Below are 18724 nucleotides of genomic sequence, written 5' to 3' on the forward strand. Positions count from 1 at the left end.
ACTTTTTTGCTCTGTGGACTGACTGAAAGGTGTTTCCACAATTCAGAAAATGACCATCATAGCAACAGTAAAATGTGGTGGTGGTAGTGTGATGGTATTGGGCTGTTTTGCTGCTCTAGGATGTGGAAAAGCTGTCATAAATGGAACCATGAATTCTGCTGAGCATCAAAATATCTTGAAGAAGAATTTAAATGATTCAAAGCAAGTCCACTTCTGAATGGCTGAAGAAAAACTAAATGAAGACTTTGGATTGGCCTTGTTAAAGCTTAAAAAGGCAGTTCATGCTCAAAAATCCTCTAATGTGGCTAAATTGCAACAATTCTAATTGGATGAGTGGGCCAAAATGCGTCCACAGCACTGTAACAGACACACTGCAAGTTATCAAAAATGCTTGATTGCAGTTGTTGCTACTAAGTCAGGAGCGGACTGGGACAAAAATTCAGCCCTGGGACTGTTGCCACACCAGCCCACATTACCACACCGACACAGCCCCACCCACGGACACGCAAATTCACTATTTATTTTGGTTTAAAGATGGTGAAATAATATGACATTCTTGCCAGATTTTGATTATGTCCGGGTAACCTTGGATTGGGTCGGCCCATCTTGAAACCAGGTGGCAGTTGCCGATTGGGCCAAATGATATACATTTCTTATTATTATTTTTATTATCATCATCATAATATCACATCTAGCAAGAGATAAAAGCTGTCTGCACTTAAAAACAATACATGCTAAAAAAAAAAAAAAAAAACTGACCGGCCCACATTTAAAAATTGGTCCGGCCCTTCTGGCATTTGCCAGAATTGCCAGATGGCCAGTCCGCCCCTGTACTAAGTTATTAGGTTTAGTGAGCAAAACTTTTTCACACAGGGCTATGTAGATTTGTATTTTGTTTCCCTTAGAGAGAGAGAGAGGGGATGGGGGCGGAGAAATGATGTGTTGTAACCTTTGGCCATTTGTTAATATAACATTAAGGTTACAATAATAGCCCAATTTAAAAAAACACCTAATTTATGGATATTTCTGTAGCAGATATTCCTGATAGCAACAAAAGTCTTTAAGCCCGTCACTGGGAAAGCTTTCTTCAAAGAGGTTTTGTGTGTCTAATGGTGTGATGCCATGGCAACATTCAAATGGTAATGTATCCTGAACTGAAGAGATAATGCAGTTGATCTAGTCCTCAACTCGCTTCAGAGGTCGTCTTGGAACCAGAACAAATGGACATACTTTACAGCACTTGAGATGTAATTGCTCAAACCTGCCGTTTAAAACTCTGCAAATTGTTTGGTCATTTATCAAGCATTACGTGCCTAAAAGTGCTTTCTCAATCTAAACACTTTAATGTTTCTTATACTTCACCCCCTAAAAAGATATTACTCACCGTTGCATTTTGTAAAAAGCAGGATGGTGTTGCCTGCTTCAGGAATGTTGCATGAGTCCTCAAGGACCCTTAGAGGAGGAGGTTTGGTGCTCTCTTTTGTACCAACACGTCCTGACTTAACTCCCTCACTGCAGTGAACACTAGTTTATTGAAGTAAATAAACCAGTTTTTCATAAAGCTGCAGTTTAAACATTTCTTAGACAAGTAACACAGAACAGCCCCCCTCAGAAAACAAATCATGTGCCTAATTTCATCATATAGCATGCCATTTATGCGCAGAAGAGATGCAGGGAATGAACGGCTGAAGAAGCGAGGAGTTGTTTATGCATGTGTTTTGATTCGTGCTTTAAGTCTCTATTTTTTATTCAAGGTCATCGCTCAACGTGAAGTGTTCTTTTTATTTTCATTCCTTTATTTCGGATTTAATAAACAAGTCTTTTGCTATATAAATACGCGGCGCAAGATCAAAAACCGAATGTTTGCTGTCAGGGTTTTTCCTTTGATTATTCCAACAAACCCCAAATTACTTCAGCGTTCAGTCAACAATGGCATGCTGGTGACGTTCTGAAGTGGGATCAAGTGTTCAAATCCATGTTAGTCAGAGCAGAATTTCCATCACAATGGTTGCACAGGGCAGTCATTGATAGGATAACATCAAACTGAGATATATAAGATGTGGCTGTGTTTGTTTTGTCTATTTAACATGCTGTTTCACATGAAGATGTCAGAGTTTTTGGATTGAAGACTTGGAAGGAAGAGCGCTTTTGACTCTTCTATTGTCTTTGTGTCATTTTGACCAATGTTTGGTAAGCAGTACGCTATAAATACCACACTGTTTTTAAAACTGGAAATAGGCTTTGCCACATTCTTCAGAATTAAACACACAATAAGCCTGCACTCATTCTAAAATAAAGGTTTTGTTCACTTCCAAGAATATTTCATGTAAAAGTTTGCTGTTGGCTTTTTAATATTGTGATCTATTAATCATATTGACTGAAATACAACTATTGGCCTCAGAAAAGATAAATTACAAAAAAAAAAAATGCTTTCTAGGTCATTTTGGACCTAGTATGTATGGAGCAATATTGGAACCTTGTAAGTCTATTTAGGTTTGAGGAATTAATTTTCTGTTTATCCATTTAATTGAATTTAATAGACAAAATAATAATAAAAAGGTTAAATGCAGCAATGGCATAACACTAAAAACTGAAAAGTTGCAGTTGAGATATTATGAATATTTAAGAAAAATAACAAATCTTTAGAAATAGTTGGCTACAGATTGCATTGTGAGGTGGCTGATGTAAATATTTTCACCACTGCCTTCCACTATTGCTACTTCCAGAAAGAAAAAAATAATGTCAACTATGATCTGTCCAACAGCGCCACCTGGCTGTTCAATCACTCCTCAAGGACCTTATTTTAAAACGAGTTGCCACTCAATTTAGTCAGATTACAAATGTATTTATTGAAACTAATATGCTTCATGACAAGATGCTTTTGCCATTTTGTTGAAAATCATCACCAGTGTATCTTAACAAAAGGTCATTTGTTTGCTTTCCCCAAGCAGAACTTATTCTATAAAGAACTACAAAGGTATTTGTCATTAATCAATTAATACGCCTGACGGAATCACGATTAATATCGGAAAAAGCTGAAGGAAAGACCTATGATCTTGGCTCTGTAAATCTGACTGAAACAGTGATTAAGTAAAAAGAGAAAATTCTGAACTTCACAAACGCAGACAAAATCTGGCATGAAGAATAAGCTGGAAAGCAGCTGGAGATAAAGCGCAGATCGACGTGACTAAGGATGCACAGCGGAAGACTTTTGACTCAGACTAAGAAACTACTGATGTAAAATGTATTGCTTTTCGTTGACAAAAATATTTAACGGGTAGTTCAAATAAAAATGTACTTCCCTTTAACTCACCCTCAAGTTGTTACAATCTGTTGACAACTGGACAATTGACGGAAGTTCCAAAAATTAAATAAAAAAATAATGTTGAGGTCATTAGACACCGTCAACATTATTAAGACTATTTAGTTTTGGAACAAGAGAAAAGTGGACAAGTAGGGCTACAACAGAATCGTGTGTGTGTGTGTGTGTAAACTATCCCCAAACAAAAAAAGTGACGGATATGGAAAACCGTTTAAAATATTTGTATTTTTAGATTTATTCATTTATATATCTTTATGATATCGTTCTGGATTTATTAGGTATATCGTTTTAGTCAATTGTATACAAATGTGTTAAAATTTAATTTAACATTTGTTCAACTGAAAATGACATTAGGCCAAATTTCATAATAATAATACATATTCTGTCAAATATGGATTAACTCCAATGAAGTGAAGTAACTTGTGTTGTCCAAATTAACAAACATGAAACATGCCATTTAAATATAAAATTATATAATATGGTGTAAAGAAATGTTGTGCTAAGTTAGAAAAAAATGCCATAACGACTTAAGAATAAAAGTAAAATAGTTTTCCTATAACACAAAATAAATAATGAATCCAGATAAATAAATATATAAATAAATATGCAAGTGATGTTGCAAATTTCAGCACAGGTAAGTAAAGTCTTAATCAATGTATTAATTATGGATAACTTGTAAAGTTTAGAGGAAAATATTTGAAATAAAAGTAAGGCTTTAAACCACACAGGTTTTATCAATAGATTTTTAAATTATCTAATACTTTAAATTTTAATATAAACAAAAAAGTAACCAAAATCAAAATAAATCCTTTTAGTGGTTTATTCTATAAAGGTAGCATCTTTCTGTAAATGCAAATCACACATATTATACATAAAAAACAAAACAACACAAAAAAAAAAATCAATTGCACACAAACCTGAAGCTCCTGATCTGGAAAACAAGATTACAAAAAAGTCCCCTTTCCTACCCTCATAGTTTGATATTTAATACTTCTTAAACTCATTCATATACATTTTCCTAGCTGAATCATTTCTCAGCATCCATCCTGAACCACTCCCACACACAATAATTAACTTGCACATAATGTGTATGCAATACAAACAGGATTCTGTGCTTCAGTAGTGGTACATGTGTGTTTTAAGGCTGTGTAAAAGGGCTTGATTCAACTAGTCCTCTCGTAGATATGCATCTGGGATATCCTCATCCTCACTGAGGGCCACCTGAAGCCTCTCGCTATACTCGGCTTTAGAGTCTTTGAGTTGTATCTCAGCCTCTAGCATGAGCTGTTTAACCTGCTCCACCTGAGACTGTGCCACCTGCAGACTGGACTGTGCGGCCACTGAAGCCTGATCAGCTCCTGGAGAAAATAGACAAATACAGCAGATGGATAAGAGTGCACTTCAACAAATGAACACCAAGTGGCAGTAGGTGTCCAATTAAAATGGGTCACCACACTAAACATACTTATTTCCAAAATGCCATGATATATATTAAAGCTATACAAAAGCTGACAGGAAAATGTTTGGTTGACATATCTTGTGTTGACTTCTATTTGCTAATTCTTACATTTTAGAATAATTAAACATACCGTTTTTAAAACTGATTTGGTTGTCTTTCGAATGGTGAATTTAAATGGTGACTACATACAAGAAATGTGCATATTTTCCTATAATATATAATATCAACAATATCAGCACATAATAATGATTTCTGTGCATAAATATGTAGTTGAAGGAAAATATTACTAGTCCACCTGTGAAATTTAATTTTTACAGTAATTCACAAGTGCTGTTAAAAGGAGTAGGGGAAATTTCTCAATATTTCTTATACAAACTTTCTTTCTTTTGCAAAATAGCTTTTGTCTTTTAGTTTGACTGGAATAAAAGCATTTTTATTATGGTATATATTATATTTTGTTTGACCACACACAAGCCACAGTTGTCCAGTGACTATCCTAATTACCCTAACTTGCCTAGTTAACCCAATTAATCTAGTTAAAACTTTAAATGACACTTCAAGGTGAATATTAGTATTTTGCAATATAATGAGTAAAATATTATGTAGTGTTATCATTGCAGAGATCAAATAAATTAGTTGTTAAATGTATTATTTAAAAAAATATGTTTTAAACAGCACTTTTATAATAATTAATATGAAAGGAGCACTAATATTTTTTTTCTACTTTTCTTTGTTGTGATGTGTATTGTGCAGCACATTAGTCAACCTCTGGTTGTGTTTAATAGTGCTTTATAAATAAAACTGATATTGAAATTAATAATTTTGTATTCAACTACATGTGAATATACAGCATACACAGTATGAGCAATTCCAGCATTATGGATGTGACGTTTGCAGTAAAATCTCAACCACAAAAATTCACAGAGAAAGTATATGTAACATTATATTTAAACATCTGTTTATATTTTTTAAAACAATTAACCACAGAGTTATAGAAGCAGAAAAATATCAATCTGTAAAAAAAAATTGTAATTTAAATGAGAAAAATAAGCATGCATTATTGATGTGACAAAAAGTTTGTGAGTTTACACTATAAAGCACACTTTGTAGACATTCTGTGAATTATACTGCACAACCCAAAAGAAATAATGCTAATCAAAAGAATGAGCGCTGGCTCACTATAGAACAAAAATGATTGATTATTTGACATTTTTTTGCATTTATGAGGAACAAGCTTTGATATGGATGTGACAGATGTAAAATTGGCACTTGTGTGATTTTGGGAAATCAAATATAATAAGCACAGTAAAATACTTGCTTGAAAAAAAAAAAACACAGAAACGGTTTTGCTATTTTGGCGAAAACTTAATTTTTGTTTCATGGCAAGGTTGACATTTGCATGGAATTGCTCAAAACAATTTATTTTCTTGTTGATTCAGACATAAAACATATTTCAATTTAATTAAACAACTATAATTAAATAATTATCAGAACTGCTAAAATGTTTCTTAAAAAAAATAACATGAAAACTTTGAACATCTCTAAACATCCAGAAAGTTAAAGCTACCTGCATTGAAAGCTGCCTCTGCTGCCTGTTGCGAGAGATTGACGGCGGTCATCCAGCAGGATTCAAAGTGTGTACAATTCTTTCTCCTGCCAATTACCTGATTTTTTTTAAACATTGAGAAGAAGGTATAGTCAGCATATCACAATGGCATATTCAACAACTATTAGATATTGCAAATATTGCAAAAATGAAAATAATTTAAAGTGTTACAACACATTCAACACATCTATTAGTAGTAGCAGTAGCAGAAGTAGTAATAATAATAATAATAATAATGATGATAATAACACTAATAATTTAGGAGCTCATGAACTTCTGGGTATTTTAAAATCACTACCTCCTGACGCTGACCAAGAATGACCTTCCAGATGGCATTCTCTTCCTCAGGAGTAAACTTGCTGATGGATGCCTCATATTGCTTGTGTAACTCAACAAGAATGTTTACGGCCTACAGAAGACAAAATATGGAATGTTGATTTTGCAAACCTGTTTAATGATGAAAATGAAACCATCGATTCATTACTGCAATACTAGTGATTACCTTAATGTACCCAGTGAAGGAATCGATCAGTGCTAAAGTAGTTTGTGAGAGGAAAGTGCTTGCACTGTCAGTGACCAGAGACGATGCTCTCCTTACTAGATCTTCATGGGACAGATTTTCTGGTTTCTAAATGAGACAAAGGCAAAAAAGAAAAGTTAAAGTGTGTTTTTTTCTTCCTTCTGGTCAGAATTTAGGTGAAAATAACAGAAATTAAATTAAGCTCATAAATATGAATAAGCTAGTTCATTTTTCAAGACCAGTCAGAAATATACATGAGCCAAGTCGCAAGTATTTGCATTGGTAGGCCATAAAATTGATTGTCAAACTAAAATAAACATGCCTGCTTGTAGATTAAAATATTTGCACAAAATGTTACAAATAAAAAATATAAAACACCTTTTAAATAATATTATCGCTTTTGTGAAAACAACAAAAAAATCTGCATTGGGATGTTAGATAATAAATTAAATCTGAAATGGTTTAAAAATAGATAACATATAATAATGCTGTTACAGTATTTTTATTTCTAAGGGATAGTTCACCCAAAACTGAAAATTCTATCATCAAAATTTACTCATCCTTTACTTTGAACAAGTCCTTTACATCCTATTACTCCAAATCTGCTTGACTTTCTTTCAGTCATTGAACAGAATGGGGATATTTTGAAGAAAGCTTGCGACATTAAATTTCATAGCATGTATTTTAACTACTATGGAAGTCAATGGTTTTTACAAAATATATTATTTTATGCTAAATAAAATAATTTAACTTAAGAATTGGAACTTATATATTATATATGTTATATGTTATACATGTAAGGGGGCTTGACAAACCATCTAATGCAGGGGTCACCAATCCTGGTCCTGGAGGGCCGGTGTCCCTGCAGGGTTTAGCTCCATCTTGCCTCAACACACCTGCTTGGATGTTTCAAGAATACCTAGTAAGACCTTGATTAGCTTGTTCAGGTGTGTATGATTAGGGTTGGAGCTAAAATCTGCAGGGCACCGGCCCTCCAGGAACAAGTTTGGTGACCACTGATCTAATGTATAGGATACACACTTCCTCACTTTGTTAGAAACACTTCTATGTTTCTGTTTGTACAGATAAGCTATATTTTTATACTTTGTACTGCTTTTCTACATTCACTTACTCTATTGTGAAAGTCTTTGAATAGTTTTATTTATTTTCTATTGCATAACTTCTTCAAATCTTGTTAAATTATTATTGTTTTTATTATTTTTAAGGTCAAAGGCGGTTGTGTAAGCATTTCACTGTATACCAGAGTGTTTACTAAAATGAAACAAATAATAACAAAATAAATATATTCAAATAAAATTAGACTCAAGTGCGAGTAAATTGTGAATATGTTATTAATTTTAGGGGGGTAAAACAGCCTACGATTAGTTGCAAAAACCTCAGTCCGTAATTGACAACCAGTTTATCTCCTAAACACTGTTGTTGCTTGTTACATTTTTAAATTTTAGACATTTTATCAGTAAAATAGTGTATAGTGCAGTGACAGTGTTGTTGTGCAGACCTGAAGGAAGGGAACAGCACAAATAGCACCAGTGACACTCAAAGTCCTCCGGTGTTTCCTGAAGATCCCGGGCAGCAGAAAGAGTCTCCGGCCAGCCTGACACGAGCCGCCGCTGCTCAACAACGAAGCTGCATAGCTAACGTACACACAACAACAGCAAAAGTTAAGGGGAAAGCAACAACACCTTATGACGAATAATACAGTTGCTCAAGTCAAAAGCAGCATTTCGTAAAGATAAATTTAACAAACTAGGCCAAGTGGAGCAGAAAATAAGCTCTACAATGGAGTAGAATCATTAGCGAATGTTTTCTACAACTGCCAAAACATTGATCGGTCAACGCTAACGTTACGTTTGTTTAAGCAACTACTGGTCCTTTATTGATGATTGTACAGATACGACATATGTATAAGTTAGCTAAAGTTAAGCGTGGTCTGTTATTGGTGATTGTACAAACAACAACAAATACTAACGTTATACAAGTTAGATAAAGTTAAACGTAATAACGTTACTTGATACCGATGAATAAATAAACAACCTCAGTCCTGCAGCGAACAACTTCCTCCTGTACGCCGCCATACTTGTTAAGATGATGAAACTGTAACATCTCCTTCTGTCGGTGTTGAAGAGAATTGCACTCTTAACATCTTGATTCATATCCACTTTCTGATGCAACAAACATTTCTTTCACAATTTTGTCAAAGTGCTTCCCATACCTTTTTTTTTTTAACACAAAGTGTTTATTGACAAATGTGCGTTTAAACTGTAAGTTATTACAGTTTTATAAATAATGTTATAAGTATAGAATTTTAAAATAAATAAAACTTAAAAACTTATAAAAAGGGGGTATGTATTTCGAACCACCTAAACCCCCCATACGGGCCTGGAAGAGTGTTCAAGAACACATTAAACCCCATATGTGAAATTTACAATGTTTATTTTGCTAGCACAGATTATTATTCTTTAAGTAAAAATTAATCTCTGTAAATTAATCCACTTAGTTGATTTGTTTGTTTGGGTAATCTGGCAATATATATATAAGCATTACATTTATTAAATAAACTTAAAATAAAAGTATAATTTCCTTATTGCTGATATATGCATAGTTTAATTTTCTCTTTTGGGAGTCTATATAACATGTGCTGTATTTGAATTGTCATAACCACCACCACAACCAGCCCTACAAATATACGTCTACCTGAAGGCCAACCACAATGTCATGACATTTATATAGTCAAGTTTGTAAAACAAGTTTGAACTGTTCAATAAGTGCCGCAGGTGTTTTGCTTTCTAACCTTATCAGCCTTCTCATCTTTGACCCAAATAATATTTTTCTCTTTTTTTCCTGTGCTTGGATACAGTTGATAGCTACATACTATTTCATCATCTTTTTTTTGATGGAGACCAGTTATTAGTTTGCATTAAAATAGTTGCCACATGTTATATAGTTTATTATAATTTTTGAAGGGAATTATCTATTATAATCGCAAGTAATTTGTGTGAATCTGGCTCCTTAAGTAAGAACAACTTATATGTAGATTCGGCAGAAATGCAAGATTTTTTATATTTTTATTTCAAAATGTACACTGGCACATATCTATTTTTAAAAGACCAAAGTACTCAGGCACAAAATACAAGCAGGAAATGCTGTGATCACTACATTAAAAAACAAAAACAAACAACAACAACAACAACAACAACAACAACAACAACAACAACAACAACATTTCAATACAGACTTGGTACTTCTGTTGTTGGTACTTCTGACAACACTACGGTCTCACAGCTTGACCAACAATCGAGAAGCAGCATCTTCTCACAAGAAAACTCAGTGCATGAATAATAATTAGACACCAACATGCCATCGAAGTACTCACAGAAGCTTCAGAAGCCGTTTTTACTTTTTTTTTTGGCATGAATGAGGATTCTGCTAAATGTTCCCAGCTGACACATTCACTGAAGTCTGAATACGAGTGGGTCACATCCATCAGTCATGTCTATTGATCATGCTAAGTGTCAAAAGACCCCAAAGATTAACTTCTTATTAAAGAAAAGGCTTGTGTTTGTGAAGGATTTAGATCCTGAAGACTGTTCTCTGTGGAAAAATATTCATCTCTGTTATTCTTTATTGAAATATAATATGATATAATATAATACATAAATAAAAATAATAAAGACAAACATTTGTTTGCATCAGTTTGTTGAGTATGTCTGATTCAACTTTAATAAATAGTGGCAACATACAACACTATACAAAGTGCAAATGTTTAAACCATTGCTATTACACATGTAGCTCTATTAAAACTGGTTTGACTTTACCTTTACCGAATGTGAAGTAATATTTAAAGAGACAACAAAAAGCCTGATCTCGCATACCATAAATAAGAGGACTTAGACACTTGGGGAAAACTATAAACACCACAAAACAAAAATACATCACATTTATTGCAGTTAAATAGTTAGTAGACAGATAAATAGCTTCTTGGACAACTCCAACTAAGATGGACATTGCACCAAGACCCAGCTGTATTAGATGCAGAAGAACAGTCTTATTAGCTTTTTTGGCTGACAGTTTATCACAAGCAGCAGTTTTAGCCACAGCTGCTATAGAGGCATAGGTAAAGATTATAACAAAAGACACCAACACAAAAAATATACACGTGAAAGCTATGTCAATGCTCTTGTAGATCTGCAGTCTGAAAAGTATAATTCTTGTGCAAAATGAATTCAGAACTGTGTTTGCAGAATCAAAAGAATAGAAGATAATGACTTCAGACAAACACTGAATCAATCCCAAGACCCAAACAACGACAATAGCTGTGTGAGTAATTTTAAAACTGGTGAATTCTGCATGTCTGAGAGGAAAACAGATGGCCACATATCTCTCCAGTGACATTAAAGACAGATTTAAGATAGAGACATGAAAGAGAGCTTTTGCAGAAACGAGAAGAAAAAGACAGATGTTTCTGATTATTAAAAACCTACAGACAGCACATATATACACTGAAAGACTAAAAATGAGACTCAATGTATCGACCCAAAGCATGTGACCAAACAGAATATAGCGAGACATCTCCTGAAAAACAGCCTTTTTCCTTAAAGTGAAGATCATGACCCCGTTGACATAAAGGAAAACAATACTTGGTGTCACAATCAAAGATGCCTTCATTGGAGTATTTTGATCAATTAGTCCCAGAGTGAGGTTAGATGCAGATTCATTAAAATTAGACATTTTCATAAATATTAGATATCAACACACAATTAACATAGGTGCTGTTAATGCTGAACAGATCAACAGTGAAATCTACACATTTCTTGCTAGTGCTAATCTAGATAAAGCTCCTCTGAGGTGATGTTGAAGCCACAGCGAGAGTGAGAGAGTAAAAAAGAATGAATCCAGGGGTTTCAAAATATCACGCTTTAAATATCTTTAACCTGAATCCCACCGGGTGTCTTGTTTGTGTATGTAATGTGTGTGTGTGACAGAGTATATGGCCAGGGTGAAAGACAAGTTAATCTGACAGAATCGACTTGCTCAAAAATATACAATAGTAAAAAAAAATTTTTAATATTGTGAAGTTCAGCTGTCGAAAATGTTTATCTTTTATCTTCTTGTATTTATTATTGTAATGCCAAGTCTGAATTTTAAACATCATTACGATAAACTTCAGTATAATATATTTATTTTAATATTATAATATTTTTTTGTAATTATATAATTATATTACAACAATTGTTTTAATTATTGTTATTGTAAATATTATAATGCTTTTTTTGTGCTAAGTTAATAATTGTTCTTGACTTTAGGTAAAAATCACTTTTGTTATGCTCCACAGAGTACTTTTTCTTCTTCTTCTTTTTCTGAACAAATCATCCATGCATTACTAGTCCTGCAGTTGTTTCATACGGACCCTTGAAAGAGGGGTAACATTTTTCAAGACTTTGTTCTGACCATGCATTTCCAGATGCGATGGTTCCTATCTCCGCATGAGGGGTACGGCTACTGCATCATGTGTCTGGGGGTCCAGCTTGTTGATGCAGAGCTCGCGAACAGCTTATTCCCTCACTGTGAGGGCCACTGTTGTTCCCCACAAAGCGATGAGCACTTGGCCAGATCTGGGGATTACAGTAGGGCTTATCCGTTGCCTCCGGTCTTGCTGACCCCTCACTCCTCCTCAGCACACCCTATACAAACTTACAGTGTTTGTGGCAGCTCATTCCCCGTTTATCCGGGATGACCACACTGGACTGACACAGTTTCAATTTACAAGAACTTCTATGTTAAGCTGTTTTGACACAATCAACATTGTAAAAGTGCTATAGAAATAAAGATGAATTGAACTGAAATTAAACCACGCTTGCTGGATGACACTTCAGATCATTTTGGAAGGGCACTTTTTATTCAAGACTATAGGGCATGTGCACTGCACAGGTTGAGCCTTAGTTGTGCACGTGTGTGGTGTATAAATAGTCTGAATGATCAGTCATCACAAGTCTCAGCTGTGTGTGTGTCTCATCAGCCGTGATGAGCAGCTGGTGTTTTACATGGCCTGATAGGATTTGTAGTTCCTAAACATGACATTTGCAGTTTCCCAGTGATCTGTCAGGAAGGATCACTGGTGATCGTGAAAGTTCTCTAAGAGCGGATTCCAGACACTCCCAGAACAGTTCAGGAGGGAGGTGGAGCGGAGGCGGAACAGGGGGAGAGATGGAGGGTCTGGAGAATGGAGCTGTGGAAGGTCTGGAGCATGGAGCTGCGGAGGACCTGGAGCATGGGGCTGTGGAGGGATGATCCGCTTCACCACCATGGCTAGTGGCTGCGTCGAGCTGCCGACACCCCTTGGTGCACTTTGCAACAGATTTTGAGGGTGTCAGAGAATGGACTTATTTATTTCTCTCACATCTCTCCCTTCCAGCCTCCCCAAGGGATCCTAGAAGGAAGGTTAGTGCCAATCTCTCAGTTTTAGCTCTTCCTCCCCATCCTGAGCTTCCCCACCACAGGTGTGCCTGCGATCGCTCCAGTAATGGTGCTTACTAGTACTGCCCAGCCTGACGTAGTAGTTCGTCCAGATATTCAGATTCAGCTGTGTGATTCAATTCATTATATGGCCTCCCGATTTTACAGGCACGCATTTCATGGCGGTCAATGCCGCAGGTGCCCAAGTCTCACGCAAGGAGATGGCTATACTCCTGGCGAAGGATGCAATCTAGCTGGTCCCTCCAACTGAAATGAAGAGCGGGTTTTACAGCCCATACTTTATTGTACCCAAGAGCAGTGGGTCATAATCAATTCTTTCTGCTCATTCTGAACCATACCTGAACAGGGTGCCATTCAAAGTGCTCATTTAGAAATGCATCCAATGATGCGTCAGTCCCAGGGATTGGTTGCAGCTTTAGACCTGAAGACTAGACCTCACTTTAGACCTCACTTCTATGTTTCGATTCTCCCTCTCCACAAATCATTTCTTCAGTGAGCATATGTGGGCAGGACACTGCAGTACAGGGTCCTCCCTTTCAGGCTATGCTTGATTTTGCAGGTTTTCTCGAAGCTTGTGGATGGTGCCCTTGCACCTTTTCAGCTCACGGGCATCTGCATTCTTGGCTATTTTGGACAGTCTTGGAATCAGCTGATTATGCACAGGGACCTGGTGCTCTGGCACCAGATGGGCTTGGCGCACGTGGGATGCACCAGGTGGCCATGAGCATGCTATGTTACTGCAGCTTCAGTTACCCAGGGTGCCCTTAGAACAAGTGTCAGACCCAGACTCCAGTTGTATTGGTATATCAATTGCCTGGAGCTATTGACAGTGTTTTTCGCTTTCTGCCGGTTCATGGCTAGAATAGAAACACAAGCTGGTAAGGATGGAAAACGTGGCTTCTGTAGCGTATATCAACCGTGTGGATGGTATGCACTCCCGGCACATTTTTCAGCATGCTAGCTATATTGAAATCGCTGTGTGTTATTCACATCCTTAACGAGCTCTTTTGTGCAGCCAATGGCTCTCAAGGCAGCTTACATAGTGGAGGCTCCACTCCGGTGCAGTTCAGATGATGTGGGAGCACATCGGAGAAGCCAAGGTCTCCCCGGCTGATATATTTTTTTGTTGTATTGCATTTATGTTACTAACATATTCCTGTTTGCACTATAGCTCCAGTCCCCTGCTGATATAACAGGGTTGAAAACAGTAGTGAGGTTCCAAATACGAATTTATTTAAAGAGTTGTCAGCAGGGGCGCCTCCAAGGCGTGGCCAGGGGTGGCCACGGCCACCCCTCGGTAAACTCTGGCCACCCCTGTGGCCACCCCAATATAATTTTGCTGTTGACATTATTGATTTAAATGTACTTATAAATCCCCAATGTTTAAATAAATAAAATGCAGCCACTAAATTATTGTTGGTGTTACTGACGTAGCTGATTGATTGTCTCTCCCCCTTAGTGCTGGTTCAATGCTGAATGCTGGTGAAAGCAAACTGACGCAAGCGCGCAGAAAACCATTCCCGCGCGCCTCACGCACTCCTGTGTGAATCCCGGTTGGTTGTTTGCATGCACGCCGACAAAATACGCGCCGCTCATGCGCCGTGAAACGGAGTAACAGAATTTTGTGCAGAGGTGAAAGTCGACTAAAGTTTATATAATATGATGATGATGATGATGATGATGTTACTTTCACTAAGCATGCCTTTAAAGCAGAAAGGAGGGATAATGAGTCAGGGAGGTAAGACTTCATAACATGAGTTCTCAGCCATGATCTGGTCTAAGACCACAGATAATTCTGTAATACATTTTTTTGTACTCTTTAGAATTGTCATAATTAATTTCCATGCAAAAGGTTTCTTAAGTGACCTTGGCATATCACTCCAGTTGTTGTTTTCCAGTAATATTTAGGATTGATTTCTGTTATTTATTCAGAATAATAATTGTATATAAATAATAATAAAATAAATATAAATAAATTGTTATTTTTATTGAATAACAAATCTAACAATTCAAGGGAGGTGGGGTGTATAGGGTGGTTCGCCCAGGGTGTCATTTAAACTAGAACGGCCACTACCCTTCCCGATCGTCGTTGACAGCACGCACACACCTTCAATAGACAGCAATGGCAATTTAATATTTACCTTAGGGTACAGTATATCAATAGAAGAAGCTGCATTAATAAAATGGCTCAAAAAGTAATATGGATAAATGATATTATTAGGTATAGTGAGTGTGTATAGTAATCCCTTTTGTTCAGTTTGTTAATTTGTTTGGGTAATTAATAAACTCATTATTTTTTTCATTCATTTTCTTTTCGGCTTAGTCCCTTTATTAATCCAGGGTCGCCACAGTGGAATGAACCGCCAACTTATCCAGCACATTTTTACACAGTGGATGCCTTGCCAGCTGCAACCCATCACTGGGAATAATAAACTCATTAATCTTCATTAATTTTAGACATGGCATATACCGTATGATGTACAATAAAAGCACGTAAAAAGTTATTTATACAGTATATATATATTTATATGAAAAGTGTTTTTAAACTAAACATAGATTTTTATTTGGTTTGCACATGTACTTCCTGAATTACTTTAAGGAATAAATAGCAATATTTCAAGAAGAATTAATTAAATGTATAAAAACTACATTATTAAATTTACCAAAAACAAAAATATAACATTACACTGAATTCATAATTTTTTTTTTGTGTGCCACCCCAAGATTTGGTGCGGCCTCTTCTGGCCACCCCTAAGAAAATTTTCTGGGGGCGCCACTGGTTGTCAGGCAGTCAAGGTAAATACAGGAGCAAAAGGAAGCATAGGGGAATCCAAAAGAGTAGTTATAGTCACAGGCAAAGATGTAGAGATAGGCAGTAAAACAATACAAAACAGTAAACAAACAATGGGTCAAAAACACAGCAAGACAAAACAGGAAAACACTTCGTAAAGCTTGTAAGAACAGCACCAGATGTGTGTATGTGTGTGTGTGTGGTATATATAGTCCAAGTAATCAGTCCTGATGAGCTTCAGCTGTGTGTGTAATCAAGAGGTGACCTGAAACTGGTGTGTGACTGCGGTGTAAGATGGGAAATGTATCTTGTTGGAATGACAGAGGTTGCGTCCGAAACCGCATACATAAAATCAGTATGTAAGCCGAGTAGTATATCTAAAATCATAAAATGTGGAAATCAGTATGCGAGAAGTACCCGGATGACTTACTACTTCCGGTGAGATTCTGATGTGTGCATCCCATGCACGCTGTGCTATCCCATGATGCCCCGCAAGCGAATTCATAAATTGAAGTGAAGTGACGCAACTGACGCAGGTAGGTTCGGAATTCGGACATACTACTCAGTTCGCATACTGATTTTAGCGTACTATATAGTATAAAAGTATGCAATTTCGGACGCAGCCTCTGTGTCATGCGCTCTCCCATCTATTGTCTAGTCCCACCCTCCTTGTTAACCCATTATTAGTTAATTATGTTCATCTGTTGTGTGTTAATTTTCTTCTGCTTATATTCTCCTCATGTCTATTGTCCTGTGCCAGTTCGTCCTTGTACATCACTGTGTGTCATCGTTTCTCTCTTTGTCCTGTCGTGTGTTTCAGCCCTGATCCCTACCAAGTTTGTTTGTTTGTTTATTTGTTTTGTTAATATTTTCCCCCTCGGGGTTGTTTATTTTGCTGTTTATTTTATTTTTATTAATAATTAATTTTCATTTATCTGCACTTGAGTCCTCGCTCCCTTTTTCCCCAAACCCCGATCGTGAACTGAGTAGTAGGCGGTTTGGACGTAGCCAGAGAATGTTCTCCAGTGATCTGCATAGGCTACAATGCTGATGATCATAACACCTGCTACCCTCCAAAGAATTTAATGTGAATATCTTATTTGTCTAAAACACTGTTTTTAAGACGAAAAAGAAATGTTGCAAAATTTCCAATCTGTTCAAGGCTTTAAGTGTAGGTAAGTTGTTTACCTGTAAAGAGGCCTACTGTAGTTTTTATACCTTTAGGGTTAATATTTGCTAGAAGTGTGCACTTGCACATATACTCATTCATTCATTCATTTTCTTTTCCCTTTAAAAAATCTGGGTTCGCCACAACGGAATGAACCGCTAACTTATCCAGCATATGTTTTACGCAGTGGATGCCCTTTCAGTCGCATCACTGGGAAACACCCACACATTCTCATTCACACAATACACTACAGACAGTTTAACTTTGCCTGCGCCCATACTATTATCACATAAAATACTATTAGTTGATATTTTTAATTGTAAAGTAACATGGGTATTTGAACAGTATTTTAGACAAATAATGAATTCACATTGAATACTTTGGAAGGTAGCAGGTGTTATGATCATCAGCCTCCTGTCCCTGATCTGGTTAAAATAAAATATGCAAATGATCCACATTCTTCTGATCTTTTGTTATACAAAAATACAGTACTTCTTAATGCAAATGTAGTTTTAGGTGCAGAGAATATATTAATGTTTGACCCATTAAATCTTGAAAAGCTGCTAAAATTCATTTTTGTTAAACAATCTGTCCAATCAAAGAATTAGAAATACCAAAAAGACATTTAAAAGATAAAATCATCTCATAATAATTTTTATTATTTTTTTTAATTTTTGGTGGTGAATAAGCACATATAGTTACTGACTTTAGATATCATTTCGATCTACGTTATGCCTGACAAAAGCTTCCTCATCGATTCTAGTTGTAAGAGAAACAAATATTAACCTTCTAGTTTATCATTTGGAAAAGTGGCAGAAGGTAGATTTTTGCAATGAATAATCTGTTGAATGCATCCCAATCATCAGAAATACAGAAGAAGACCTATTGGAAGTCACATAGACCCAAGATTCTCACAGAAATCAGTAAATTTTGATAAAGGAAAAAATCATGGTTTGGGTTACAATCAGTATGGGGGCTTGCGAGAGGTCTGCAGAGTGGATGGCAACATCAACAGCCTAAGTTGTCAAGACATTTGTGCTGCCCATTACATTACAAACCAAAGCCATACCTTACTGTCCTAATTAAATAATAAAAAATCTAGGCATGATCATTTTTTATTTAGGTAAAATGAGCATAATCTAGAGGCATTTGGCTTTCATATAAACCAATTCTGATACCATATGATCAACTAGAAGTCATGTTATTATTTGATGTTCCTAAAACTTCGATAGGAGACAAGATCTTTATCAGGTAGTGTACAGTCTCAATTACAACAATAATTTTCATGTCACATAATAGGTTTAAAACAATAAAAAACAAGTTGCTTCTTCTAGGGGCACAATGTGCTGTGAAAATGAAACAT

At 36.0% G+C, this 18724-nt stretch overlaps 2 protein-coding genes across 2 annotated transcripts; both read right to left on the reverse strand.

The window, feature by feature from the left end:
• Positions 1-4128: 4128 nt before the first annotated feature.
• On the reverse strand, positions 4129-9037 carry diablob (diablo, IAP-binding mitochondrial protein b). The gene is given in 6 exon segments (NM_001243034.1): positions 4129-4680; positions 6349-6445; positions 6686-6796; positions 6890-7015; positions 8427-8562; positions 8963-9037. Coding segments are annotated over 6 exon segments (702 nt in total). The 5' UTR covers positions 9004-9037; the 3' UTR covers positions 4129-4489.
• Positions 9038-10690: 1653 nt separating this feature from the next.
• Positions 10691-11779, reverse strand: or113-4 (odorant receptor, family A, subfamily 113, member 4). Its single transcript, XM_017352938.4, has one exon. It carries the CDS (start codon positions 11660-11662, stop codon positions 10706-10708), a length of 957 nt encoding a protein of 318 aa, XP_017208427.2. The 5' UTR covers positions 11663-11779; the 3' UTR covers positions 10691-10705.
• Positions 11780-18724: the final 6945 nt, after the last annotated feature.

The sequence above is a fragment of the Danio rerio genome, chromosome 21 (assembly GCF_049306965.1).
Source record: "Danio rerio strain Tuebingen ecotype United States chromosome 21, GRCz12tu, whole genome shotgun sequence".
Lineage (NCBI taxonomy): Eukaryota > Metazoa > Chordata > Actinopteri > Cypriniformes > Danionidae > Danio > Danio rerio.

Coding starts and splice junctions, on each gene's coding strand:
- or113-4 (XM_017352938.4), bottom strand. CDS start 11,662: ATGAAAATGTCTAATTTTAATGAATCTGCATCTAACCTCACTCTGGGA.